This window comes from Choloepus didactylus, chromosome 15, assembly GCF_015220235.1.
Source record: "Choloepus didactylus isolate mChoDid1 chromosome 15, mChoDid1.pri, whole genome shotgun sequence".
Taxonomy (NCBI): Eukaryota; Metazoa; Chordata; class Mammalia; order Pilosa; family Megalonychidae; genus Choloepus; species Choloepus didactylus.
Genome location: NC_051321.1, coordinates 87,721,291 through 87,749,244, shown reverse-complemented (window position 1 = coordinate 87,749,244; position 27,954 = coordinate 87,721,291). Strand labels below are relative to the sequence as shown.

General features: G+C 37.3%; 2 protein-coding genes across 3 annotated transcripts in view; one reads left to right on the top strand and one right to left on the bottom strand.

Annotated features, from left to right (window-relative positions):
• ZNF488 (zinc finger protein 488) overlaps nucleotides 1–27,954 on the top strand; it is a 223,451-nt gene that overhangs the window by 50,859 nt on the left and 144,638 nt on the right. The window contains 1 exon segment of the mRNA XM_037803766.1: nucleotides 27,741–27,905. The gene's annotated coding sequence lies outside the window, so the exon portion shown is untranslated.
• On the bottom strand, nucleotides 863–22,617 carry ZNF25 (zinc finger protein 25). Of its 2 annotated transcripts, none has more exons than XM_037803764.1 (6): nucleotides 22,497–22,617; nucleotides 20,299–20,413; nucleotides 7,687–7,813; nucleotides 7,288–7,383; nucleotides 4,974–5,037; nucleotides 863–4,505 (listed from the first exon to the last, which is right to left on the bottom strand). In XM_037803764.1, the coding sequence occupies exons 2-6, from the start codon at nucleotides 20,311–20,313 to the stop codon at nucleotides 3,443–3,445; spliced, it is 1,365 nt and encodes a 454-aa protein (XP_037659692.1). In that variant the 5' UTR covers nucleotides 20,314–20,413; nucleotides 22,497–22,617; the 3' UTR covers nucleotides 863–3,442. The 2 variants fall into 2 exon arrangements, with proteins under 2 accessions (XP_037659692.1, XP_037659693.1); XM_037803765.1 differs by having other exon boundaries at nucleotides 863–4,337.

The following is a 27,954-nucleotide window of genomic DNA, read 5'->3' as shown; positions in this document are numbered from 1 at the left end:
ATCCTGTCTTGTCTATTTCTACCGCTTCCTCTTCTTAATCACTTTCTCCATATTTCGGGGTGGCTAGGCAGTGACTACCCTAACTTGTTCATACTGAAAGTGGGTGTTGACAGTATAGGGAAGGGGACTGCATCTAATTAGAGTTCTTAAAGAGGCTGTTGCCTCTGGGTTTTATAAGTTGTCTGGAAGAGGAAACACCCTGGTAGACTTAAGTTCCTGAGAGAAAAAAATTAGTAAATATTTTATAGGGTCTCAGATAAGGACCTGGGCATTTTGGAGCTACTGTTGCCAAGGGCATGGCACACTGTGGACATTTGGGGTATCTAGCTGGAGCTTGCATAGGAGAAACTTCCAGGAGAGCCTCTTGACTCTGTTTGAGATCTCTTAGCCACTGTAACCTTATTCTCTTACCATTATTTATCCCCCTTTTGGTCAAGTCGGTATTTTCAGTCCCTCTCCAGTGCCGGACTCATTCCTGGGAGTTGTATCTGATGTCACTAGGATGATTTATTCCCCTGGGTGTCATGTCCCATGTGGGGAGAGGCTAATTACTTTAATTGCTGAATTGGGCTTAGAGAGAGACAGGCCACACCTGAGCAACAAAAGAGGTTCTTTGGACATGCCTCTTATGTATAATTGTATCTGTGAACACCGAAAATCTTTTCATCCCTTTAGGTCCCAGTTTATTTCTTTTAATAAAGTTAAGAAATTCTCTGTGTAGAGGACTTTTACATGCTTGGTGAAGTTTATTCCTAGGTATTTGATTTTTTTAGTTGCCTGTGAAGGTAATTTTTTTCTTGCAAAATGATATAGGCAGATCTGGTTGTTGATTTGTTTCAAAATAAAACAATGAGGCAAGGGATCAATTAACAATTGAGTTTAATTTCTATTTCAATTTCATACATTTACTGCTGCACCCCATCAGGAAGTTTCCTGTTTTGATGTTAACACAGCAAATTAAAAAAAAGAAATTTCTTTGGCAAAAATAAGTTTTTCTAGTGCCTAGACTTTTAACATGTAAATACATTGCACAAAAACCACCCACCCAGAAAACTGTGGTATACATTAATTTTGAAACACATATTTATAAAAGTATGCCTCTAAATTTGTTGCAAAGTTTTCAGTCCTAAGTAACAGAAAATATCAACTATCTTAAAGAATTAGCTGATATCTCAAAAAGTATCTAAATAATATATCTCAAGGGTTAGGAAAATCTGACATTATTCTTCATCTATATTCTTTGCATATTTCCATTCTACCCTTAGGGTAATAAGACACAATGAAGTGCCATATCCGAAAAAGGCAATTGTAGCCTATGTTTCCCTTATCAATAAGGCAAACTTCTCCCTAAGTTCCTCAGAATATTTCCTGAATATTTCATTGGCCATATCCAGGTCACATGTCCACCATAAACCAATCACTGATAAGAACAAGACTGCCACGGCTGTTTAGACAGGGGTTCCAGGAGTAAATATCTTAGGCTTGGTAGGCCATATGGTATCTCATAACTACTCAAGTCTGCTGTCATAGCAGGAAGGCAGCTGTAGGCAATACACAAATTATTTCTGTGTTGGTGTTCTAATCAAACTATTTATGGACATTAAAATTTGAATTTCATATAACTTTCACATGTCACACTTTTCTTTTTTCAACTGTAAAAAACATTCTTAGTTTGCAGGTTACAAAAATGGGCAGTAGTCCAGATCTGCTCCCTGGGTTCTTAAGTTTGTCAACCCCAGATTCAGCTAATCAGGATTTGTCCCTGAATCACTTGAGGGAGAAATGGATACCAAACCAGATTAAGGTACTACCAGCAATAAATTGGGGGATGAATATTGGAGAGCCAACCATTATTTTGCAGTATTATTTGGGAACTAAAAGAAATTATAATGATTGCAGTATCTAATACATAGCTCTTCTTGTGTCCCAGACACTGTACTAAGTGCTTTAAAAAAAACTCATTGATGCCTCAAAACAATCCTAAGATTTTTTACAATAATTACTTTTATAGAAAACTGAGATACAGAGAGATTAAATGCTTTAAAAATGTTAACTCATTTATGCTGCAAATCAATTCTAAGATATTTTTACTATCATTATTCCTTTATAGAAGAGGAAACTGAGGCACAGAGAATTAAGTGGCATGCTGGAATTTGAGCCAGGCAGTAGGAGTCTGAAGTCCACACTTCTCACCATATGCCATGTTGCCTCTACTAATAAGAAAAAGTTAGCGAAGATATTTCTTTACAAAGTGCTGTTTGTTTTATTATGTAGAGTGCAATAAACACTACTGTTTTAGCTGGTTTTACTATAAATAAATGTCTAATGCAAAATTTTGGTGATTATGAGACAGTTCAAAATTTTAGAAAAACATTTTGTGTCTTTTTACAGGGTTAGTCATTAGCAATGTCCATATCAAGTTTATAAGTATCAAGAAATAGAAGAAAAAAGATGCACTATAATTTTAAAAGAATATTGTACTTAAAATGCATATTATTTTAACAACAGGAGTCACTGCTGAGGTTTAATATGAAGCATCTTCCTATACGTAATGATAGTTATTAACATAAGGTTATGTGTTTCCTGTATACAACTATGGATGGGTTCCACATGTATACCACATACACACAATTTATGTTTTACAGAACACTCACATACATACATAGGTCCCACATACAGGACTCATCCTCTGTTTAAAACTGTTGCCTTATTACTCTATTTGTGCTTCTTAAAAAGCTTCATATATCTAGACATTATGAGGTTCTTTTAAAAACAAATTTGGAATCAGATCTGCAACATGACTTCTAGCATAACTGTTTTCCTCAGTACAAATTATCTTGGAAAATTTTAAGGAAGCTTTCATATACTTAAAATATCTATTAAGGTTTCATCCAAGTATCAAGGATCTGAAAGTCAATGAAACCTTATTCCTTGGTAAAGATTTCTGTACTTGTCACAGTCTGTGAATTTATCTCCTTGTGTCCTCTAACATGAGTCCAACTTATGTATTAAGATTTCTGAATACATACACACTGACAGAAGTAACTCGCCCATGTGTGCTCTTAGATGCTTCATAATGGCTGGCCTTACAGGAAATTTTCTGCCATTCATTTTACTTATAGGATTTCTCTCCTATGTGATTTCTATCTTTATAATAAGGCTTTATTTCTGAACAAAAAAAAAAAGGATTTCCCTTATAGCGTTACATTTGTAGTGCTTCTGCCATCTGTGCTGTCTGATATTTAGTAAAGTCTGATGTATGGTAACATTTCTCCTTGTTTAGAAATTCACAGAATTTCTTCTTGCATGTTTGCTGAAATACTGTGAGGAAAGATTATAGCTGAAAATTCCTCCACGTTGACTATATTCATAAGATTTCTCTCATATAAATTATTTGAGTATTCTGGAGGATAAATTCAGACAAGTTCCCAATTCATAATATTTATAAGCTTTTTTCCACTGTGTGTGTCTTTTGATGTGCAGTGAGTTTTGACTTCTGGATGAAGGTTTTTCCACACTCCGGACATTCATAAGGTTTCTCACCTGTGTGTTTTCTCTGATGTATGACGAAGTGTGACTTCTGAGAGAAGGATTTTCCACAGTCATTACATTCATATGGTTTCTCTCCTGTGTGAGTCCTCTGATGTAATCTGAGGACTGAATTCACAGAGAAAGATTTACCACATTCATTACATTCATAGGGCTTCTCTCCTGTGTGTTTCCTCTGATGTTTGGTGAGGTCTGATTTATAGTAAAAGTTTTTTCCACATTTATTACATTCAAAGGGTTTCTCCCCTGTGTGAGTTCGCTGATGTACTGTGAGGGCTGACTTCTGGTAGAAGGATTTCCTACATTCCTTACATTCATATGGTTTCTCTCCTGTGTGAGTTCTCTGATGAGTTTTGAGATGTGAATTCCTAGAGAAGAACTTGCCACATTCTTTACATTTATAGGGTTTCTCCCCTGTGTGTGTTCTCTGATGTACTGTGAGGTGTGACTTCTGGGAAAAGAATTTACCACATTCTTTGCATTCAAAGGGTTTCTCTCCTGTGTGTGTTTTCTGATGTACCATGAGGTATGCCTTCACATAGAAAAACTTCCCACATTCATTACATTCAAATGGTTTCTCCCCAGTGTGTGTTTTCTGATGTTCTATGAGGTGTGGCTTCTGGTAGAAGGCTTTCTCACACTGATTACATTCATAGGGTTTCTCTCCTATATGAGTTCTCAGATGTCTACTGAGAGATGACAGGTGGTAGAAAATTTTCTTACATTCTTTACATTCATAGGTTTTCTCTCTGGTATGACTTTTCTGATGTGTTGTGAGGTCTTCATTCCTAGAGAAAGATTTCCCACATTCACTACATTTGTAGTCTTTGTCTTTTAAATGCGTATGCTGATGTACTATGAGGGCAGACTTCTGGCAGAAGAACTTTCCACACTCATTACATTCATAGGATTTCTCTCTGGTATGTGTTTTCTGTTGTTTTCTAAGTTCTCCACTCCTAGAGAAAAAATTTCCCAGATTCATTACATTTATAAGGCTTTCTTTTCCAATCTGCTTGCATATTTTCTAAGTAACTCTGAGGACCCATTTTCATTAGATTCATAGGATTTCTCCACTGTGTATGTGCTCTGAAGTACACTGTGGTCTAATATTTGGTAGAATGAAATCTCACCTGCATTATATTCACAGAGTCTTTCAAACGACTGAACACTACTTTGTGTAATAAAGCTTTCCTTATTGTGGAAGTCAGAAGAGTCAAAAGACTGCTTAAAGTTTGAATCTCCTGATCCTGAGTAATATCTCTGTTATGAAAAAGGGCTTTCCCACTTGGATTACGTTCTTTGGGATTCCCTCCATTAAGAGTTTTCTCACTCTTAGCACTAATTAATGCTCTCCCAATTCTAGTACCCCCATCAGAACTTTTTCTTGAAAAGTTTTAATCTTAAAAATGAATTATTGAACTTGCCTTGAATTATCAGCTTGGCTTTCCTGGTACCTTGCTCCTAGGTCATTAATATTCCATAGATCTTCTACAAAGGAATACAAAATTTAATAATGTATAAATCCTAGTACATTATTATGGTTACAGAGTTTATTCTTAGGCTTCAGGCAAAATCTCCAAAAATGAAGGAACTCACAAGTGCAAATTTCTTATATCCCATTGGTTTGGAAAATACATTAAAAACACTAAAAAAAAACTGCTGTAGCAGACAAAGGAAGAAACTTATAAGCTCAAGTAACTCTAATACTTTACAAATCTGACCTTTAACACTTGAAAGGGAAAATTAAGATAAAATACAACTAACAGGGAACAGAGAACAAAGGATATTCAAAGTGTTGATCTCTACTAGGAATGTGGGAGTCATATTGAATGCTGTGAGCCCATCAGGGACAGTGAACAGTAAGTAGGGTGATATGAAAAATTACTAGACAAGTGTGTTCAGAAGAAATATCAGGGGAAAGATTAAATTGGATATAGGAGCTAAAGAATAGGTCTTTATCCCCTTAAACCTAAATTACTATGTTAGTATTCCTGGTAGTTAGTACACTATAAACTTCCAATTTATTTCCTCTTTACCCATGTACAACAATCTAGACAGCAACACTAAAGTGAGTTTCTCTGAACATTACTTTTCTCACATTTAGAGGAACAGTTCTATAGATTAGACTTTTACTCTCTATCTAGTTGGCTTAATTTTCACTGGTTCAAGGGGACCCAGGAATACCTAAGTTCAAAAAGAAATATTAAAAAATAAAACAGAGGGTAAGTCATCCACACAAAAAGGTTGAAATCACAGTTGTATTACCAGGGTATTTGAATTCTGAACCTATCTTGACCATCTCCAAAGAAGCGTTAGCCCTGTTTAAACACAAGCCTCTAATTCTGCTTTCATATTTTGGCTCCCACATCACTGCTTCCAATTTACTCTATAATCTTTAAATAATAGATTCTTGAACATAGTTCTAGAACCTTTACTGACCTTTGTATTTATTCACCTTTAAATCCTTAAAAGGAAGGGAAAGAGGCTTGGAGATGGAATTTCATGGCATTTGTGGGTAACACAAAAGAAAGTTATTTGATAGAGATTTGTGCAAAGTTAATGTGGATACACATGAAAGAAGATCCCATGTATAGAAGACATTTAAGGGAGTGGTGAAATGAATATTAGTATATATTTTGGGGCCACAGGAAAAATAGTTCATAGTAGGCAAGAGAAGGCCAAGACTAGTCCTTCACAGAAAATTAATTTAAATTTATGGTGTGAGAAATAGTGAGTATCAATTTGCCATGACAGTCTACTAGTAATATAAGTTTGATGCATTAGACAACTACTTATATTGAGTTAGTTTTGACCTAAAGAAGGCAGGCAGTGGGATCACTGGATGTATCTTATAAGATGGTAAAATATGGGACTGGAATACAAGTAAGACAAAAATGCTGCAGACTTCAATTTTAGGATATCTTGGCATAAAAATGAATGCTTTGGGTCTTAGGAATGGATGAACCCTTGCAAGAGTTACTATAAAGGTAAGAAAGCAGATGTAGTGTCTAGCTCAAATGCATTCTTTCAAAAAATACTTGGTGAGCAACTAATACATACCAGGCATTGTTTCCCAACCTGGGAACACATCAGTGCACAGTTCAGAAAATACATGAAAAGCATTTAAGAAAGCAGGAGGAGACTATTTTAGTGTTCTAACTTCTAATAAGATACAGCAGATTTTAGGAAGGATAATTAGCACTTCATATGAAGAGCAAATCCCACCTAGAAGTAATATAATTGATAAGAGGCATAATGATTTCTAATCTGATTTTAGAGTTTAAAGAGAGAAAAGAAGTTAAAACTGAGGATGAAAATAAGTCTGAGGCATTATTACATCATAAACAGATGAAGGGAATGTCATTGGAAATTTTTTTTATAAGTTGGATTTATAAAAATTTAAGATTACAGATGTGTACTCCAATGGAGATATAGAGTAAATAGGAATTCTAGAGAGAAAAAAAAAAAGCCCAAGACAAGTTTAGGCAGGGATTGGATTTTATATAAAAGAAAGAGAAGCAAATCTATTTCTAAAAAAAGTAGAGCAAAGGAGGGAATTTAAGTGGAGAGACTGAAAACTGAAGATGTGATTTATGTTTCTCACATACACAGATTAAGTGTCCTCAGCCATTTCCAGAATATAGGGTATTTAACAAGAGATTCTTGAAATATATTTCAAAATGCAGAAGGCACCAACCGTCGCCTTAATAACACGGGATATGACTTCTTCCAACTCACCAGGGTAGTTCCGATGTGGGAATTCTACCTCTAATATCCATGGCTCTTTTCCTTGCTTCAATTTGAAGACCGCATTTGGCTTACTCACACAATAACCTATTAATGGAAAAAGTCAGAAAGTACTACAAATATATTGAAATTTAGGGACTCTGGAGGCTAGGGAAGTATAATTTAAGGAGCAGAAAATGAGGGTCCCACTTAGGCTTGGCATATTTAGATTCTTTCAATGGGAAGAAAGGACACAGACAGTTTTTCTGGTACCCAAAATGGATTTATCAACTTTGACCCCTGAAAAATAAAAACTAATATCATACAACCCTAGAGGGGCAACACATGTTCTAGGAACTGGGAAAGGAAAAGCAAACTACTGGGAGTTGCATATGGGGAGGTTTTTCTCACCCACTGAGATTAGGTGACTATAGTTTTCCAGCATCACATCTTTGTAAAGGGTCCTTTGAGCATGGTCCAGTAATTTCCACTCCTCCTTGGTGAATTCAACAATAACATCCTTGACTGTCACTGGTCCCTGCAACACATTTCAGTTCAATCTGAAGTTATCAGAATAATGTTCCATTGAAAAGACCTATGTAAAGTACTTCCTAATGTTAGTGGTAGAATTTACTCTGAAAAATTAAGATAGGATGCTACTCTATACTCTGCTTTATATATAAAATATCTGTTCAATATATATGAACTTAGCTCTCACTGTATGACTAGAACTGTGCTCGAGATACAAAGATGAATAAAGCAATGATTCTTGTTATCAAGGAGCTTACATTCTGACAGGGAGGCAAAAGTGTAAATGCTTTTTTAAAAAAGCCTAGCATAGCAGTGCTATAACAAATATGTGCACGAAACATCATGGTCACAAATGGGGATAGAGCTACTTGCATTTTCTATTATAAGATGAGATTTTATTAGGTGGACAATGTGACCAATGTAAAGTTTAGGAATAAAGGAAAACAATTGACAAAGACATATATACATGAAAAATGGCAAGTTTAAGAAACTGTAACACAGAATGATAAGTATAGGATAGGAATTGGATTAGTTAGAAGATTTAAGAGTGAAGTCAAGTGACAGAAGATGGAGAAATTCTGAATTTGTCTTTTGGACTAGTATAATACATTTGGTATACACAACTAATAGATCTCTATTAATCTATTACATATATTTACTTATATTAATCTTTTTATTAAAAATTAATGGGGAGTGACATCAAGCAAAATGGAGCAGTAGAAAGCTCCAGGGGTTGGTCCCTTCACTGAAGCAACCACTTAGCTGGAAGAAGATATTGGAATCAAATATTTTGCAGCTCTGGAAACTGATAGGTCACATATAACAACCATGGGAGTGCTTGATTAAGAGAGGCTGCTGATTTTCCATAAGCAAGCAGTATGTGGGAACCAGCAACTATCCTCCATTCCTGAGCCCACTGCAGCTCTGGGGTGAGTGGCTCACAATCTGTGAGCAGTTGGCTAGTGCCAGGGTGGGCAGTGGGAATCCTGCTTTTCTAAAATTTAAAGTTGTGTGTTTTGATTGGTTTGGCAGTGCCCTGAGTGACCAGCACAGACGTTTAGCACAGTTTTGACCTGTAATTTTTGCAATAGATCCCTGTGGCACCCATGGGAAGATTTAATGAGATGGTACCCCTTTCTTCTCTTTTTGGAGCCAGAAAATTAAGAAAATATTTTTCAGGTCGCTGGCTGATCGCAGAGATAACAGAAGACAAATTTCAGTAACCACATACAACAAGGAATACACACTTTGCAAAAATAGTTTGGAAAAGTCACAGATGGAGGCTCCAGCTCTCAAAAGCAAAACCCAGCAACACCTGAGGGGTAGGAAAATCATATTTGTAGAATTACCACTTCTTAATTCTCTGAATGTGCAGTTATCAACAAAAAAATTACAGAACATACAAAGAAAACAGGGAGGTATGGGCCATTCACAGGAAGGAAAGAATTTGACAAAAACCATTCTTCAGGAATCTCAGGCATTGGAATTACTAGACCAGGACAGTAAATCAATTGTCTTAAATATGTCCCATGAGATAACAGAAACCAGGGACAAAGAATTAAAGGAACGCAGGAAAACAATGTGTAAACAAACTGAGAGTATTAATAAAGAGATAGAAATTATACATAGAACCAGGGAGAAATTCTTGAGATGAAGAGTACAATAACTGCAAATAAAAATTTCCTAGAGGAGTTAAAAAGCAGATTAGAGATGGCAGAAGAATCAGTAAACGTGAATATAAGACAACTGAAATCATTCGGTGTACGGAGCAGAAAGAAAAAAAATGAAGATAAATGAACAGTGTTAGGAATCTGTGGGACACCATCAAGTGTACCAATATATGCATCATACGAGTCCCAGAAGAGGAGAGAAAAGGGGGCAGAAAAAAATTTGAAGAGATAATGGCTGAAAACTTCCCAAATTTGATGAGAGACATAAATATACACATCCAAAATGCTCCACAAACTCCAAGCAGGATAAAATTGAAAGTGAGGCACATTATGATTAATCAAAACTTAAAGACTGAGAGAATTTTTAGAGCACTGAAAGAGAAGAGACACGTGATGTACAAGACATTGTCAATAACAGTAAGAGATGATTTCTCTTCAAAAACTATGGGTGCCAAAGGCAGTGTGATGACATATATAAGGCACTGGAAAAAATCCATCAACCAAGAATTCTATATCTAGAAATCTTTCCTTCAAAATTGAAGGGGAAATTAAGAGATTTCCACATAAACAAGAATTGAAGGACTTCACTACCAGTGGACCTTCCCTATAATAAATATTAAAGGGATTGAGGCAACTAGACATGAATTCAAACCCCTTAGAAGAAGTAAAAACACTGGTAAAGATAACTTACATAAGTAAATATAAAAGTATTATTGTACTGTTGATTTACAACTCCTCTTTTTTCTATATAATTTTAAAGGCAAATGCCTAAAACAATAATCAAAATTTATGTGAATGGGCACAAAATATGCAAAGATGTAATCTGAAATAGTAAGATAAATGAGTATGTATTGAGATTTATAAAAGCAGAGTTTGTAGATTATCAAAATTAAGTTGGCAATATTTGAACTAGAGTGTTATAAGTTTGATATTGTTATCACCAACGTAACCATTTAAAACACCAAAAAAATTTAAAGAAAACAAGAGAGAAGAATTGAGAATACTATAAAAATCAACTAAAAAAGAAAAGGCAGGAAAGGAAGAATTGAGGAATAAAGAACATGTAAGATGCAGAAAATAAATAACTAAATGTCAGAAGTAAATCCTTATCAGTAATTAATTTAAATACATAAAGGATTAAACTCTTATATTAAAGGCAGAGATTGTCATAGGATGGTTGTTTCAGTTTCCTAGGCTGTTTAAAGCAAATACCTTGAAATGAGTTGGATTAAACAATGGGAATTTATTAGCTTATATTTGAACCGAGAAAATGTCCAAATCAAGGCATCATCAAGGTGATGCTTTCTTCCTGAATACTGGCTGTTGGTCTCTCCAGTCTCGCCCTTCTCCTCCAGGTTTTGTTGCTGTCAGCTTCTTACTTCCTTGGTGTTCTCTCTCTCTCACTCTCGCTCTCACTCTCTTTATTCATTCCGTTTATAAAGGACTCCAGTGAGAGGATTAAGACCCATCCTGAATAAGGAGGTTCACACCTGAACTGAAATAGCCTTGTGTAAAGATCCTACTTAAAATTGGTCCACAACCAAAGGAATGCATTAATTTAAGAACAGTGTCTTTCGGAAGTACATACAGCTTCAAACTACCACACTCCACCTTTTGGACCCAAAAAAGACATTCCCATATGCAAATATATTCATTCCATCTCAATATCCCAAATGCCTTAAATCATTTCAGTAATAATACTAAGTATACAGGATCATCAAAACTGGTTATGGGTGTTGTCTGTCTTGGGGCACAATTCCCCTCCATCTGTGGACCTGTGAAACCTAGAGAACAAGTTATCTGTTTCCAATATAGAAAGGAAGGACAGGCATAGAATAAACATTCCCATTCCCATAGGGAGAAATTAGAAGGAAAACAGTGGTTATGGGTCCCAAACAATTCTGAAACCCTGCAGGACATACTCCATTAGATTACAAGGTCTGAGAGTCATCTATGGAATGATGTTTTGTCCTCCAGGCTTGATGAAGCATCAGCCCTACCTCTTTCATCTGCTTGCACAGCAGCCATGTTCTCCCTTGATACTGGGGATGAGGATTGCACCCTCTTCAAGCATCAGGTTAGTGGCCAGACTGTAGGCTCCATCTTCATCAATCATCAGGATGGCAGCCAGGCTCTCTGTAATTCCTGAGGGTATCTGAAAAAGTGGGGTGGTAGCACTCTTCCTGTACAACAGGGTTGAAGGCCACTTCCCCAAGCTCCAGGGCAGACTCACCCTTTTCACACACACAGGTGTGCCCACTCTCTTGGACTGAGAAGATGTCTTCTGTCTAGACGTCAGCTACCACGGTCCTGCCTTTGAAGTGAATTTTCCTTCAATTTTTCTCTTTCCTGTCCCTTTCAGTCCAGGCTGGCAGGGGTTCTGTTCATACGAATCTCACAAAAAAACTTGTCGGTTTTGGATCCAAACCATCAGACAGTAGGACTTTCCAAAGAGGCTTTCTGGATAACAGGACCTCCAATCTTGACTTGCACTCAAATGGCTTACTGAATCTGTGTTCAATTAAAGCTTCACATGGGGCACTATCCTCTGGGGACTCGCTTTACAGACGCTCACAGTGTTTCAAACCATCAATTTTTGGTTTCTTTGTGCACAGGAGTTTAGTTCTCAGCTTATCCAAAGCCCCACACATTTTACAATAAACTGAAAAGAGAACCTGAGTGCACTTTTAACATTTAACCTGGAAATCTCAGCTAAATATCCAAGCTCATCGCTTTCAAATTCTGCCTTCCATCTGACGTCAGAACTCAATTTTGCCAAACTGTTGGTCACTTTAAAACAAGGACCACCTTTCTTCCAGTTTCCAATGACACATTTATCATTTCTGCCTAAGGCCTCATTGGAGGTTCTTTAGCATCCACATTTTTACCAACAGTCTCTTCAAAAGCAATTTAGGCTTTCACTGTCAAGCACTTCACAATTCTTCCAGTCTTTACCCATTACCCAATTCCAAAGACGTTTCCATATTTTTGGCATTTGCAATTGTAACACCCACTCCCCTGGTACCAACATCTGTTTTAGTTTCTGCTTTGGTTTGCTAAAGGAAGACAAGATAAAACATACCAGAAATGGACTGGCTTTAGCTATAGGGACTTATTAGTTTAAAATTTACAATTATAAGGTTGTGAAAATGTCCCAATTAAGGCATCAACAGCAAGCTTGGCCGCCTCTGTCAGATAGCAAGGCATATGGCGGCATCTGCTCGTCCTTCTCTCCTGGCTTTTTGGTTGCTTCAGCTTCTGGCTTCTCCATCTGTGGTTTTTTCTCTATACTTTTCTGGGTGCTTTTCTGAATTTCATCTCTTAGCTTCTGTATGTGTTTTAGTCTCTTACAAAGGACTCCAACAAGAGGATTAAGACCTACCTTGAATGAGGTGGGTCACACTGCAACTGAAATAACCTAATAAAAAGGTCCCACCCACAACAGGTCTACACTCACAGGAATGCGTTAAAAGAACATGACCTTTTCTGGGGTACCTACAGCCTCCAAACTACCATAGTTTGCGAAGCTGCCTAAAGCAGGTATCATGAAATGGGTTAGCTTAAACAATGGGAATGTATTATCTTACAGTTTGAGAATGAGAAAATGTCCATATCAAGGCATCATTAAGGTGATGCTTTCTTCCCAAAGACCAGCTACTGGAGATCCTTAGCTCCTTTACCCCATGGCAAGGCACGCTGTGGCATCTGCTGGTTCTCCTATTCCCGGTTTTGTTGCTTTCAGCTTCTTGCTTCCATAACTTGAGCTCTCTTGTGTGCATACTTGTGCATGTGATGTTCCGTCCCTCCATCCCTTCTCTCTCTCTCTCTCTCTCTCTCTCTCATTCCATTTATAAAGGACTCCAGTAAAAGGATTAAGACCCATCCTGAATGAGGTGGGACACATCTTAACTGAAGTAGTTTCCTCAAAAGGCCCTACATATAATAGATCCACAACCACAGAAAGGGATTAAATTTAACAACATGTCTTTCTGGGGTACATAGAGCTTCAAACCATCATATCATATATGTGAATCTTGTATATTATACATGATTATTCTGTAAATGTACAAATTCTCTAGGAAGGAAAAGAAAAAAACAAAAAATGGCAGAGATTAGTAGATTGGATTAAAAAAAAAAACACCATAATCCATCTATATTCTGTCTACAACAGACTCACTCTAGATACAAAGACACAAACAGATTGAAAGCAAAAGGATGGAGAAATATATTCCATGTAAATATTAACACACAGAGCTGGGGTAACCATATTATTGTCAGACAAAATAGACTTAAAGTCAAAGAGGTTACAGGAGACAGGGGAGGACACTGAATTTTGCAAAGTTCAATCCAGCAAGAAGATACAGCAATTATAAACACATATGCACATACCAAAAGAGCCCCAAACTATATAAAACAAAAATAACAGAACAAGAATGGAGAAACAGACAATCTACAATCATATTTGGAGATTTTAACACCCCACTTTCAATACTGAGTAGAAGATCAAGACAGAAGATCAACACCACAAACCAACTAGAACTGATAGATATATTTAGAATACTCAAGGGAACAAGAGTAGAATATACATTCTTGCCTAATACACATGGAACATTATCCAGGATAGATCCTATAGTAAACTGCAATACAAGCCTTAATAAACTTGAATAGACTGAAAACATACAAAGTATTTTCTGAGATCTCAATAGAATGAAGCTAGGAATCCATACCAGATTGAAAAGCAGAAAATCCACATATATATGGATATTAAACAATACACTCATAAACAACTACTGGGTCAAAGAAGAACTCACAGGAGAAATTAGAAAGTACCTTGAGACAAATGAAAACAAAAAAACCCACAACATACCAAAACTTGTATGATGCGATGAACACAGTGTTTAGAGGGAACACTGTAAAAACTTATAGCTGTAAAGACTTTCATTAATAGATAAGATCTCAAATCAATAACCTACAGTTACATCTTAAAGAACCAGAAAAAGTGTAAACAAAATGCAAAATGAACAGAGAAGAAAATAACAGAGCAGAGATTAAAAAAAAAAAAATGAGAATACAAAAACCATAGAGAATGAAGGGAATCAAAAGTTGCTTATTAGAAAAGATCAACGAAATTTTAAAAACCTTTAGATAAAGAACAACAACAAAAAGACAGAAGACACAAATAACTAAAATTAGAAATGAAATTGGGGACGTAACAACCAAACTTACAGAAACAAAAAGGATCATAAGGGAATACTATGAAAAATTGTACACTAACAAATCAGATAATCTAAATGAATTCCTACAGCTTGCCAATAACCAAACCTAAATCATGAAGAAAAAAATCTGACTAGACCTATACAAGTAAAGAGATCACATCAGTAATCAAAAACCTATAACCAAAGAAATTTCAGAAGCAGATGGCTTTGCTGATGAATCCTACCGAACATTCAAAAAGGAGTTAACACCAATCCTCCTCAAAGTCTTCAAAAAAATAGCAGAGGGAACATTTACTAACTCAATCTCTGAAGTCAGCATTATCCTAATACCAAAGACACATATATATATTCCAAAAAAAGGGAAACTATAGGCCCATATCTTTTATGAACATAGATGCAAAAATCCTCAACAAAGTACCAGAAAACTTATTCTGGCAGCATATTAAAAGGATTATATACCATGACTAAGTGGGATTTGTGCTAGGAATGCAAGGGTGGTTCAACATATGAAAACCAATTAACCACATTAATAGAACAAAGGAGAAAAAACTACATGATCGCCTCAATTGACGCATAAAAAGCATTCAACAAAATTCAACATCTATTGATGAAACCACTCAAAAAACTAGAAGGGAATTTCTTCAATACAATAAATGGCACTTGTGAAAACTGCAGAGCCTGTATCAATCATACTCAGTGGTAAAAGAGTGAAAGCTTTCCCCCTAGTATCAAGAACAAGACAACGATGCCCACTTTGACCACTGCTATTCAACACTGCCCTGGAAGTTGTAGCTGTAGCTAGCATTTAGGCAAACAAACAAATGAAAAAACATGGGCATCCAAATTGGAAAAGAAGAAGGAAAACTATCTCTATTTGCAGATGACATGATCCTATATTTAGAAAATCCCAGAGAATCCACAGAAACCACTAGAGCTAATAAAATAATTCAGCAATTAGTGTACAAAATTAACATGCAAAAAATCAATTATGCTTCTATACACAGAAATAAATAATCTAAAAAGGAATTAAAACAGCAATCCATTTACAACAGCATCTGAAAGAATAAAGTACTTTGGTATAAATTTATTCTAGGAGATACATTTCAGCGTACTATCATTGTACACTGAAAACTACAAAATTTCTCTCAGAGAAATTAAATAGGACCTCAATAAATGTAAAGGCACCCAAGGTTCATGGATCAGAAGATTTAATAATTGTTAAGATGGCTACAGTCTCCAATTGATCAATAGATTCAATGCAATCCCTATCAAAATCCTAGCTGCCATTTTGCAACAATAGGCAGATTCTAAAATTCATATGGAAATACAAGGGACCCAGAATAGCCAAGATAATATTGACAAAGAATAACAAAGTTGGAGGACTTACACTTCCCAGTTTCAAAACTTACTACAAAGGTACATGTGCTAGTTTGGATATATTATGGCCCGTCAAAAGCCATATTCTTTAATGCAGTCTTGTGAGGACAGGCATATCATTATTGATTAGGTTGGAATTCTTTGATTGCTTCCATGGAGATGTGACTCAATCAATTGTGGGTAAAACATTTGATTAAATTATTTCCATGGAGATAATGGACCTTGACCATTCAGGGTGGGTCTTGATTTAATCACTGGAGTCCTATAAAAGAGATGACAAAGGGAAGGACCAAAGAGCAGCTGAGAGAGACATTTTGGAGCTGGCTATTAAAAACAGACTTTTGCTAATGCTTTGGAAATGCTAGCCCAGAGCTTGCTCCTGAGAAGCTAAGAGAGGACAAAATGCTCTAACAGCAACATTTTGAAGAACACACAGGAGCTGAGAGAGGAACTGTAACACAACCTGCAATCAGCAGATGCCAGCCACATGCCCTCCCAGCTAACAGAGGTTTTTTGGACGCCTTTGGCCTTCCTTTGGTGAAGGTATACTCATGTTTATGCCTTGGTTTGGTCACTTTTATGGCTGTAGAACTGTAAATTTGTAACCAAATAAAACCCCTTCAAAAAAGCCAATCCAATTCTGGTATTTTGCATAATGGCAGCATTAGCAAATCAGAACTCTACAGTAATTAAAAAAAACAATGTGGCTAGAAATCTAGATCAATGGAATAAAATTATTAGTCCAGAAACACATACAATTGATTTTTGTCAACAGTGCCAAGAGTATTCAATGGGGAAGGAATACACTATTCAACTACCGATACTTGAACAACTTGATATTCACGTGCATTAAGAATGAACTTGGATCTCTACCTCATACCATATACAAAAATTAACTCAAACTGGAGTAATGACCTAAATATAAGAGCTCAAACTGTAGAATTCTTAGGAAAAAACCCAAGGGTAAGTTTTAAAGATGTTAGATTTGTCAGTACATTCTTTGGCAATAGATTTCTTTTAACAAAAGTAATTGTACAAAATATCAAAGCAACATAGACAGCAGAATTTGATGGGTTGAGATCTTGGAAAAAGTACAACAAAAAAGGCATAAGTATTTGGGGTTAAAAGTATATGTAGAAGTTTGTTGCATTGTTCATGAATAAGTATAATATTATTTGAAGACAGACTGTAAGAAAATACTGTGATAAATTAATGATACATAGTTTAGTCTCCAGAGTAAACAAAAAATAAAAAAAGGGCTGTAAAGTCAATACAGGAAATAAAACAATACTCAAAGAACTCAAATATTCAACCCAAAGGAAGTACAATAAGTCTTAATAGAATAAAGAGAAATCCACACATAAATACACTGAAGTAAGAGTTCTTTTTTTAAAGCAGCTAGCCAAAAACAGATAAATATGCTTCAAAGATCTGACAAATTAACAGGTGAAATTTCAACTGCATATCAAAATTCCAAAAGCCCACTGACGTTTAACACTGTACTGGAAGTTTTAACTAGAGTAATTAGGAATGAAAAAGAAATAAAAGGCATCCAAGCTGGAAAGGAAGAAGTAAAACTTTCCCTATTTGCAGATGATATACTCCTATATATAGCAAGTCCCAAAAAATCTACAGCAAAGGTACTAGAGCTAATAAATGAATTCAGCAAATTGGCAGGGTACAAGATCAACACTCAAAAATCAGTAGCATTTCTATACCCTAGTATTGAGCAATCTGAGGAGGAAATCAAGAAAAAAAATTCCATTTACAATAGCAACTAAAAGAATGATATATCTAGTAATAAATTTAAACAAGGATGCAAACAATTTATACATGGAAAAGTGCAAAACTTTGCTAAAAGAAATCAAAGATCTAAATAAATGGAAGGGCATTCTATGCTTATAGACAGGAAGACTACGTATTGTTAAGATTCTACCCAGTTCTACCCAAAATTATTTACAGATTCAATGCACTCTCAGTCAAAGCTCCAATAACTTTCTTTGCAGAAATGGAAAAGTCAATTGTCAAATTTATTTGGGAAGGTAAGGGACCCCTAATAGCCAAAGCAATGTTGAAAAAGAAGAGCAAAGTTGGAAGACTCACACTTCCTGACTTTAAAACTTATTACATAGCTACAGTGTTCAAAACAGCATGGTACTGGCACAAGGTAGACACATAGACCAATGGAATTGAAGTGTGAGTTCAGAAATAGACCCTCACTTCTCTGGTCAATTGAGTTTTGACAGGGCCACCAAGTCCACTCAATTGGGAAAGAACTGTCTCTTCAACAAATGGTGCTGGGAGAACTGGATGTCCATATGCAAAAGAACTGAAGGGAGACACCTATCCCACACCTTATACAAAAATTATCTCAAAATGGTCAAAGACCTAAATATAAGAACCTGGACTCTAAAACTTCTAGAAGAAAACATAGGGAAGTATCATCAGGATTTTGTGTTAGAGAATTCTTTCTTAGACTTTATACCCACAGCACAAACAACAAAAGAAAAAAAAATAGAAAAATGGTACCTAATCAAAAGTAAAAACTTGCGCATCAAAGGAATTTATCATGAAAGTAAAAAGACAGTCTATACAATGCAGGAAAATATTTGGAAAGCACATATCTGATAAGGGTTTAATATCCAGAATATATAAGGAAATCCTATAGCTCAGCAATTTAACAAATGGGCGAAAGACTTGAATAGACATTTCTCCAATGAGGATAGACAAATGGCTAAAAAGAACATGCAAAGATGCTCAACAGGGAAATGCAAATCAAAACCACAATGAGGTATCATTTCATACCCCACTTGAATGGCTACTATTTAAAAAAAACAGAAGACTACAAGACTTGGACAGGATGTGGAGAAACAGGTACACTCATCCATTGCTGGTGGGAATGTAAAATGGTGCACTGTGGAAAACAGTTTGGCAGTTCCTCAGGGAGTTACATTGGGAATTACTGTATGACCCAGGAACCTCACTACAAGGTATACCCAGAAGAATTGAAAGCAGGGAATCAAACAGATATTTGCATCCCGATGTTCACAGAGGCATTATTCACAATTGCCAAAAGATGGAAGCAACCCAAGTGTCCATCAACCAATGAAGAGATAAACAAAATGTGGTATATACATATAATGGAATATTATGTAAGCATAAAAAGGAATGAAGTCCTGATGAATGCGACAACATGGATGAGCCTTGAGGACAATATGCTGAGTGAAATAAGCCAGAAGCAAAAGGACAAATATTGTATTGTCTCACTGATATGAACTAATTATAATAAGGAAACTCCTAGAGTTAAATTTTAGAATATATATTACCAGGGGATAGACGATGGTTAGAGAATGGGGCGTTGATGCTTGATTTATACAGAATTTTCATTTAGGTTTATGGTAAAGATTTGGAAATGGATGGAGATGATGGGAGACCATTATTGTGAGTGTGGTTAGCAGCACTGAATTATACAGGTGAATGTGTTAAAAAGGGGAAACTTTAGGTCATATATGTTATTAGAAAAAAAATTAGAAGATGAAACATATGACTGTATAACACAGTAAACCCTATTGTAGACCAAAGACCATGGACTATAGTAAACAGTACAAGTATAGGCATGTTCTTTCATGAATTATGATGAATGTACAACACTAATACAGGGTATTTATAATACGGTGGTATATGGGGAAAAAACACTTTATATAAACTGCAGATGATAGTTAATAGCACTGTTTTAATGGTCATTCATCAATTGTAACAAAGGTAACTACTGTTAAAAAAATAATACAAGTACAAAAAAGTGCTATCATCAATTGTAACCAAATGTTCCATATCAAGGCAATGTGTTGGTGGTGGGGTGGTATACGGGAATCCTGTATTTATGCATTATTGCTCTGTAAACCCAAAAATTCTCTAATCAAAAAGAAATTTTAAAGTATAAGAATGTTGTCACTGTCTTGCTTCATGCTCAAAAGCAGCAATCTATTCATTACTGCTTTTGCACTATCAGTGCAAACGTCAACAGTTAGCATGTTAGTATTACAAAAATAATTTTGACCTTACAGAACTGGGGACTAGAGAGTACATTTTGAAATTTATTGGTTATTTTAAGAATATTTTCCTTGAAAGTGATTTTTAACTATTTTCACTTTAATGGGCTCTTTTCGTAAAAGTTATTAACACACACACACAAACACACTATGATACAAAGTGAGGGCTAAACAACTTGCCTGGAATTTATTCATTTTCTGCTGCTCTTGGGAAAAGGTAGAAACACTGAAGCCAGGGCAGGGGAAGTTGAACGACAAGTCACAGGAAACCTTATCTTGGAGCTCCAGGAATCACCTGAGAAATTTCCATACAACATTTTAGTAAACAATAAACCTCTGGAAAAATATCTCTTTGACATGTGCGAAGCAATAAGAAAGGCCACGATGGTTGCCCACCAGCCCATAAGTGACTCTAATATAATCCTGATGAACCCAGGATATTTCTATTGTGTAAATGTAAACGTTTCTTTCCTATTTGTCGCTTTGAAAATTATGTGTCTGTTTATAGTATTTAACACAAAGGAACTCAAAACTTAAACATCTGATAATAGCAAACTAGTTAAGGTGAATAATATATTCAGTGATGGAACCCTACGCTGGTATTACAAATGTTGTTGATGAGAAATATTTATTCCTATGGAATGATTTTGAAGCTACATGTCATAACAATTTTTCCTATTAATATATTAAATTCCACAAGGTTGGAAGGTCTTTTGAAAGCTCAACAATGAGATGTTTCTTCTCCGTAAATTGCAGCTTCTCAAATCACTTTTCCAAGAAGCTTGTTTTGACTTCAGTATGATACACAGAGCGGGACCTGCAGACTTTAGTTCTACCCGGGGCTCTTCTACTCAGGAATTAGTTACTTAGTTACAACTTTATTATCTTTAAAATGAGGAGGAAATAGATAACTTTGAACAAGCTTTCACGTACCATTCTGATTTATGCCTTCCCCCAGGGCTACAAATCCAACACAGTATCCTGGAATTCACTGTCCCCTCAAACCTTGGGCTGGGCCTAGTGTAAAGTTTAATTAGGCTTTAATGAACTCTGGGATGACTATCTAGTCTGCTGACAGATGCACAAACTAAAATAACAATAGGCACCATAATCCCAAATCAGCTACTTTTTGTCTGTAGCAAAAACAACTAGATGCCATAAAACTGAAATTCTCTTATGAGCAGAAACCACTCCCAGCCAGCCTGGTGCTTTTACACGATGACTAATCAGGAAACCCAGATACCAGCAACCCATCAGAGGCATTGTATCACTTCCATAATATGGAGCATCGGTGAATCCCAGTTTTCATCTTTTAAAAAAATCAGTCCCATTTTCCCTCTCTAGAGACCTCTGGCCTGAATAGGAATCCCAGATTCTCTAGTAAAATTTAACACCAAGGACTCAATTTGTGGTTTCCATTTACATTGTTCTCTCCAACAGTCCTCTGAAAGCCAAGTTGGAGGATGCAGGATGGAGGTTAATTAACCTTTTGACCTCAGGGTTCTGAGGAGCTAAGATTAGGGCCACTACACTCCACAATTCCGTACTGGTGGTGCTCAGGGGCAGACTGCGGATTTCAGTGTGGGAAAGGGAATAGACTACAGAATATAACAAATAAGACTTCAAATCCCTATTCATTCATCTGCTAACTCGGCAATACTAAGCAAATCAGTTTTTCTTTCTGAACTTTTAGTTGCCCTATTTATTAAAATGTAGATGGTAGTAACGATCCCAAGGATGCTTACGTTGGTTAAATGAGCCAATAATGAAAAGAACCTTATGCTTTGTAATACTAAAGGCAGCTCACCTCTGAGAATTTACCATACTTTATATTCTATCCTATTTCATGCAGAACACGACGACGCTAGAGGTTGCATGTTGGTGGTAAATGGGTTAATAACAGCTTCAATTAAGAGCTATTAATTGAGGGGTGCGGAGATGAGGCTGCCCATTTACCAGCATAGCAGGCTTTGGGCCCGGGTCTGTCTGGGTACAGTACGGGACGTCTGAGCAGGTAGCACCGCACACCCGCCGGCCCACACTCGGCGGGTGCGGGGTCCACGTCAGGCGCGGCCGGGCCCGCTGTGCGTGCCGCCGCCCCAGGCCTCCGAGGGGCGTCCCGCCAGAGGGGGAAAGAGGCATCCGCGGCCCACCCACCCCCCCCTTCCGGCCCCTCTCCGGCTCCCTCCTGACGCCTGTAAGGCTCCTTCCCCGGCCCTCCGCCGCTGCCTTTCTCCAGGCCGCGCCCTGACCCTTTCCCGACCCCTCCTCAGCCCCCTGGAGGCGGCGGCGGCTCCCAAGGCTCCGGACGCCAACCAGTTGCCGAGACCTGGCCGCCCCCTCCCGGCCTGGTGCCTGTAGAGCGGCCTCGCACACACCTGCAAGGACTCGGCCTCCGCTCCCGGCCCGCGCCGATTCCCGCCCGGCTCTCTCAGCCTCTGCGGAAGCCCGGAGGCTGCCGAGCTCGCCGCCGCCGCAGCGTGAGACAGAGACGGCGACAGCGGGACTGCGCGGCCGCTGCACATGCGCAGAGCGCGCCTCGGGGGGGGGGGGTTGCGCGCTTCGTTGAGGACGTCACGGACGCCGGGGCGGGCTCCAGCTGCTGGGGCTTCCAGGAGGCCTGGTCCTTTCGACACTCTCAGCGATGGCTGACCCCAACCGACGCCACCACACCCTGGGGCCTTGAAGACAGGGCTACTGTGACGTGGTGTGATGAATATTGGTGAGAAATTTAAGTTAAATACCTGGGAATAGTCTTGGGTTCCACTCAAACAATAGTGCCCTCCAACAGATGACTTTATCTTAGGAATGCTAGCTTTCAAACGTGTGCAAATGATACACGAAGCGTGTTGTAAAATAGACAACATGTATAAACTAGAGCGAAAAGACGGGTGCTATACACACCACTTCTCAAAAGAAAAGGAAAAAGCTTGACGTTAGACGCACATCCTTCTAAAAATTTTACACGATTTTTATCCTAATGGCGTAAAATTTTGTAATTGTCATTTCACTAAGTGTGCCAGTTTGAATGTATTATGTCCCCCAGGAAAAGCCATATTCTTTGATGCAATCTTGTGGGGCAGACAGAATAGTGGGGATTAAGTTGCGCCCCACCCAACTGTAGATGATAACTGATGGGCTATTCCCATGGAGGCATGGCCCCACCCATTCAGGGTGGGCCTTGATCAGTGGAGCCATATAAACATGGTGACTAAAAGAGATGGAACTCAGTGCAGCTGTGAGTGACGTTTTGAAGAGGAGCAAGCTTGCTAGAGAGGAGCGTCCTGGGAGAAAGCCATTTTGGAAACCAGAAGTTTGGAGCAGATGCCAGCCATGTGCCTTCCCAGCTAACAGAGGTTTTCTGGACGCCATTGGCCATCCTCCAGTGAAGGTACTCAATTACTGATGTGTTACCTTAGACACTTTATGGCCTTACGATTGTAACTGTATAGCCAAATAAACCCCCTTTTTATAAAAGCCAGTCCATCTCTGGTGTTTTGCATTCCGCAGCGTTAGCAAACTAGGACATTAAGGAATATATACTGATTCTCTATCCTGGTCAGTAACTTTATGATATCAATTTACTCTTGTGCCAACAAGAGAAATTAGTTTTTGTGCAATTTAAAAAATATTAATTTTTTTGTAATAAAATTAATTTTGAAATGTGTAGAATCCATATAGGGAGATGTATATATTTATAGATGCATGCATATATGTAAACACATACAGACACACACATCAGTTTTCACTGTGGGAGGTGTTGGGGAAATAGTCTCTTCCCAACCCAGAAAGTCCTCTCCACAGCGGTAGAAAAGAAGGAAAATTTTTACGATTGAATAAGGATTAAAGCAGACTGCCATGCACATCACAGGCAATCTGTTAATGAGCTTGCAGACAGAAATAGCCCTCTTTCATATATAGTCAGGCAGAGTCATAAGATGAAAGATAACTTTTCCCCAAGTAAGAGGACTTGACAGCAACATTTGCTACCTATACTTCATCCTAAATTCACCTAATCGGGCAGCCAGTTGTGTTACTTAACTGCCTTTATTCACATGAAAAATACAACTTCGTGTATCTTTTCAGTCAAGCAGATAGTCACAACTTGCAGCCAGGCAGGTAGGCTTAACTCTCACAGAGACAAGGAGATGGGGGTGCCCTAGCTTCCTTGATGTTTGCATTTCAAAGACATGGTGCTGAGGCTATTAAGAAAGACATTTCCTGGATTATAAAATTGGTAACAGGCTTATTTACCTTTACAAAAGATTTATGTACCTCTCACAGGGACTGGGAAAGGATTTGCAGCTACAAGTTTTCTCAAGGAAATGCTCTAAGAAAAGGGATGTGGAAAAAGGTCTCTATCCCTTTTAGCACCAAAGAAAATTCAATGTGGTTTCAGATTTGCATTTTCCCTTACCGAGGACCCTATAATACTTAGCACAATTTCAGTCAAAACCCTAATAAAATTCTTTGTTGGGAGAGCTTGGTTTGGAGGTTTGTTGTTTTTTAACTTGACAGAACAATATCTAACTTCCTCAGGAAATATATAAGCCGTTAGACAAGCCAGGATTTTTTTTTTTTTTTTTTTTTTGGGAAAGGCAATTTATTATAAACAATTGGAAAGCTTGGTGCTGACTTCAAAAAGAACAGAAACATCCCCATATACGTAAAAATTTAGCATATGTTAAAATTCCATTTCATGCAGCAAATGGTGTTGAGGAAGTAAGATTAGATCTTTATTTCATGCATTACAATAAATGTTACATAAATTCAATATTTGAAAAGTAAACCATCAATTAAAATGCAATTAAAAGATTTTAAATAATACATAGAGATAGCTGGAAACAAAAGGCAGAAACCATAAAGGATATAAACTGGTAAATTTTACTGTGAAATAATTTAAAGTCTGATTTCAAAAACATATATACTCAAAATTAAAACACAAACTGAAAAAAATGTATTTTAAAAGTATAGGTCTCAGATTTCACACTCTTAATAAATTGCCCTTACAAATCAATGGAAATACGAACATCCAACTTTCAATAAAAATAGAGTAAGAATATCCCATTGCTGCTTCTCATCCAATCTAGGAGTCATGGATTGCCAGAGGCATCATTATTTTATTTACTACTGCAAAAGAAAATATATGGCTAACTAAACTAACACATGCTATTGACTCTATGATACATTATAAGATACAATTTCAAAGCTGCTAAGAAAAAAGAAACTAGTTTTGAAATGCAGTTATAGAAAAGAAATTAAGCCAATAAATATATGAAAAACATGTACCATCACTAGAAATCAAGAAAGAAATATTAAAAGAAACATGAAGCTATTTTATTCTATTCCAGATTTCATTCCCTTTAAAATGTACTGCCTTAGCTAAAAACACCAAATAGAGTTTTGCCCACCTTTTTTTTATTTTCACATTATTTAGCACAGTGGTCCTAGGAAGTGGGTAGGAAGGGGTTCTAGGAAATGTGTTGAAATAAATTTGCAGAATGATGCTATTCATGTGGCCCTTTCACTGTCAGGGATTTTTGGTATCTGTTCAGAGCATTTGAATCTGATGAATTTCTCCAGCTTCTAGATCCCTCTACTCTATCCTTTCTGCCTGTTCAGCAGAACTGATTCAAGTTTACTGAAGATTGAGCTTCCAAGAGGTGTGGCAGTTTGGAGCTATTGGTTAAAATTAAAGGTTAAAGTGAAGTTTTACTTTGGGTTTAGGCATCAACTCCAAACCATAGAAATAAAACTGCTGTTTTGAAGTAAGGAGGACCACCTAGGGGACCATCAACCTGCTCTGAAGCCTTTCCCCAGAGATTCAGGAAAGAAGTCCCAGGAAGAAAGAGGTCCTAGAGTCGTTATATCTGAATCTATTTTTCCCTCCGTGTAAAAAATTTATATTGAAGAATAAAAAGAAATTACAAAAATGCATGTCATGACTTGAAAGATAAGTGACTAACAAAAGCAGTTAACACAACCATGTACTCACCAAGAGTTCAAACACTATCAGCACCTGAAGCCCCAATTCTCTATATTACTGCCTGCTCCAGGCCGACTCAACCCGAAGACCAAAGAACACACCAGCCAAAAAGTTACCCATGCATTTTAATTAGGGTCTTACTGGGGGATTTTTCCCATTGACCCCTGGATAGAAAATGGAAGTCAATGATCCAGGCCAGCAAGAGGAAGAGGAGTGCCTCTATTGCTCAGCAGAGCCTTGCTAGAGTTGGTTACAAAGAAACCTCAGCTGAGTCTTGTGAAGATTGATTACCATCAACGATTAGGCTCAGTGACCTCCAGTGTCTGTGCTCAAGGCTCTACCCTTGTTCTTAAGGCAGGGAGTTTCCAACCCCTGGGCTGCCTGGCTCCCCTTCTCAAAAGTAGTCAATCATGACTGCTAACACCAAATGCTAGTTTTGTCATTTATCAATGAATTTATTATACCATTTTTAAATTAAATTCAGTTTTATTGAGATATATACATATACTGTACAATCATCCATGGTGTATGGTCAGCTGTTCACAGTACCATCGTATAGTTACGCATTCATCACCTCAATCTATTTTTGAACATTTTCTTTACACCGGAACGAATAAAAATAAGAATAAAAAACAAAAGTAAAAAAGAATACCCAAATCATCCCTCCCATCCCACCCCAATCTTCATTTAGTCCCTGTCCCCATTTTTCTACTCACCCATCCATACACTGGATAAAGGGAGTGCAATCTACAAGGTTTTTAGAATCACACTTGTCTCCCCTTGTAATCTACATTGTTATACAGGCATCTTCAAGAGTCAAGGCTACTGGGTTGGAGTTTGGTAGTTTCAGGTATTTACTTCTAGCTATTCCAATACATTAAAACCTAAAAAGTGTTATCTATATAGTGCATAAGAATGTCCACCAGAGTGACTTCTCGACTTCATTTGAAATCTCTCATCCACTGAAGGTTTATTTCATTTCATTTTGCATCCCCCTTTTGGCCAAGAAGATGTTCTCAATCCCACGATGTCAGGTCCACATTCATCCCTGGGAGTCATATCCTGCTTTGCCAGGGAGATTTACACCCCCTGGGAGTCAGGTCCCACATAAGAGGGGAGGGCAGTGAGGTGACTTAGCTAGAGAGAGAGGGCCACATCTGAGCAACGAAGAGTACTTAGGGGGAGACTCTTAGGCACAATTATAAGCAGATTTAGCCTCTCCTTTGCACTAATGAGCTTCTAAGGGCAAGCCCCAGGATAGAGGGCCCATATCCCGTTTATTTTGAAATAATTTTTAACTTATCGAAAAGTTGCAAAAATAGGACAAAGAATCTTCATACATCCTTCACCCAGAATCTTCAATCTTAATATTTTGCCACATTTGTTTCAAGTCTGTTTGTATATTTTCTATTTCTACTTCTGAATCATTTGAGAATAAGTTGTAGACCTCATTCCCTTTACTTCTAAATATTTTATGTATTTATGAGCAAGGATAAATCTCTTACAAAACCACAGTACAATTCTCAGAAGCAGCAAATTTAATGGAAATGAAATACATTTTGTACTCTTCAGCCCATGTTCAAATTTTGCCAGTTGTCTCAATTAAGACATTTATCATTTTATTTTCTGATTCAAGATCCAATCCAGGAACTTCCATTACTGACCTCAGTGGAAGAACAGGAATTGGATTTACCCTCCTACCTGAAACAACCAAGAAATCAGAAAAAAGATATGAAGCAATTGTTGCAAGACATGATATCAGGAAATGAACAACAGTTATCCCTGAGAAACAGGATATAAGGTAAGTGTGTTAGTTAATACTAGACAAAGGCCATGAATTCTATGCCTGA

Coding starts and splice junctions, on each gene's coding strand:
- ZNF25 (XM_037803764.1), bottom strand. Junction 7,384..7,686: donor TAGTCACCTAATCTCAGTGG/GTGAGAAAAACC, acceptor TTCCATTAATAG/GTTATTGTGTGAGTAAGCCA. Junction 5,038..7,287: donor CCCACATCGGAACTACCCTG/GTGAGTTGGAAG, acceptor ATTCCTTTGTAG/AAGATCTATGGAATATTAAT.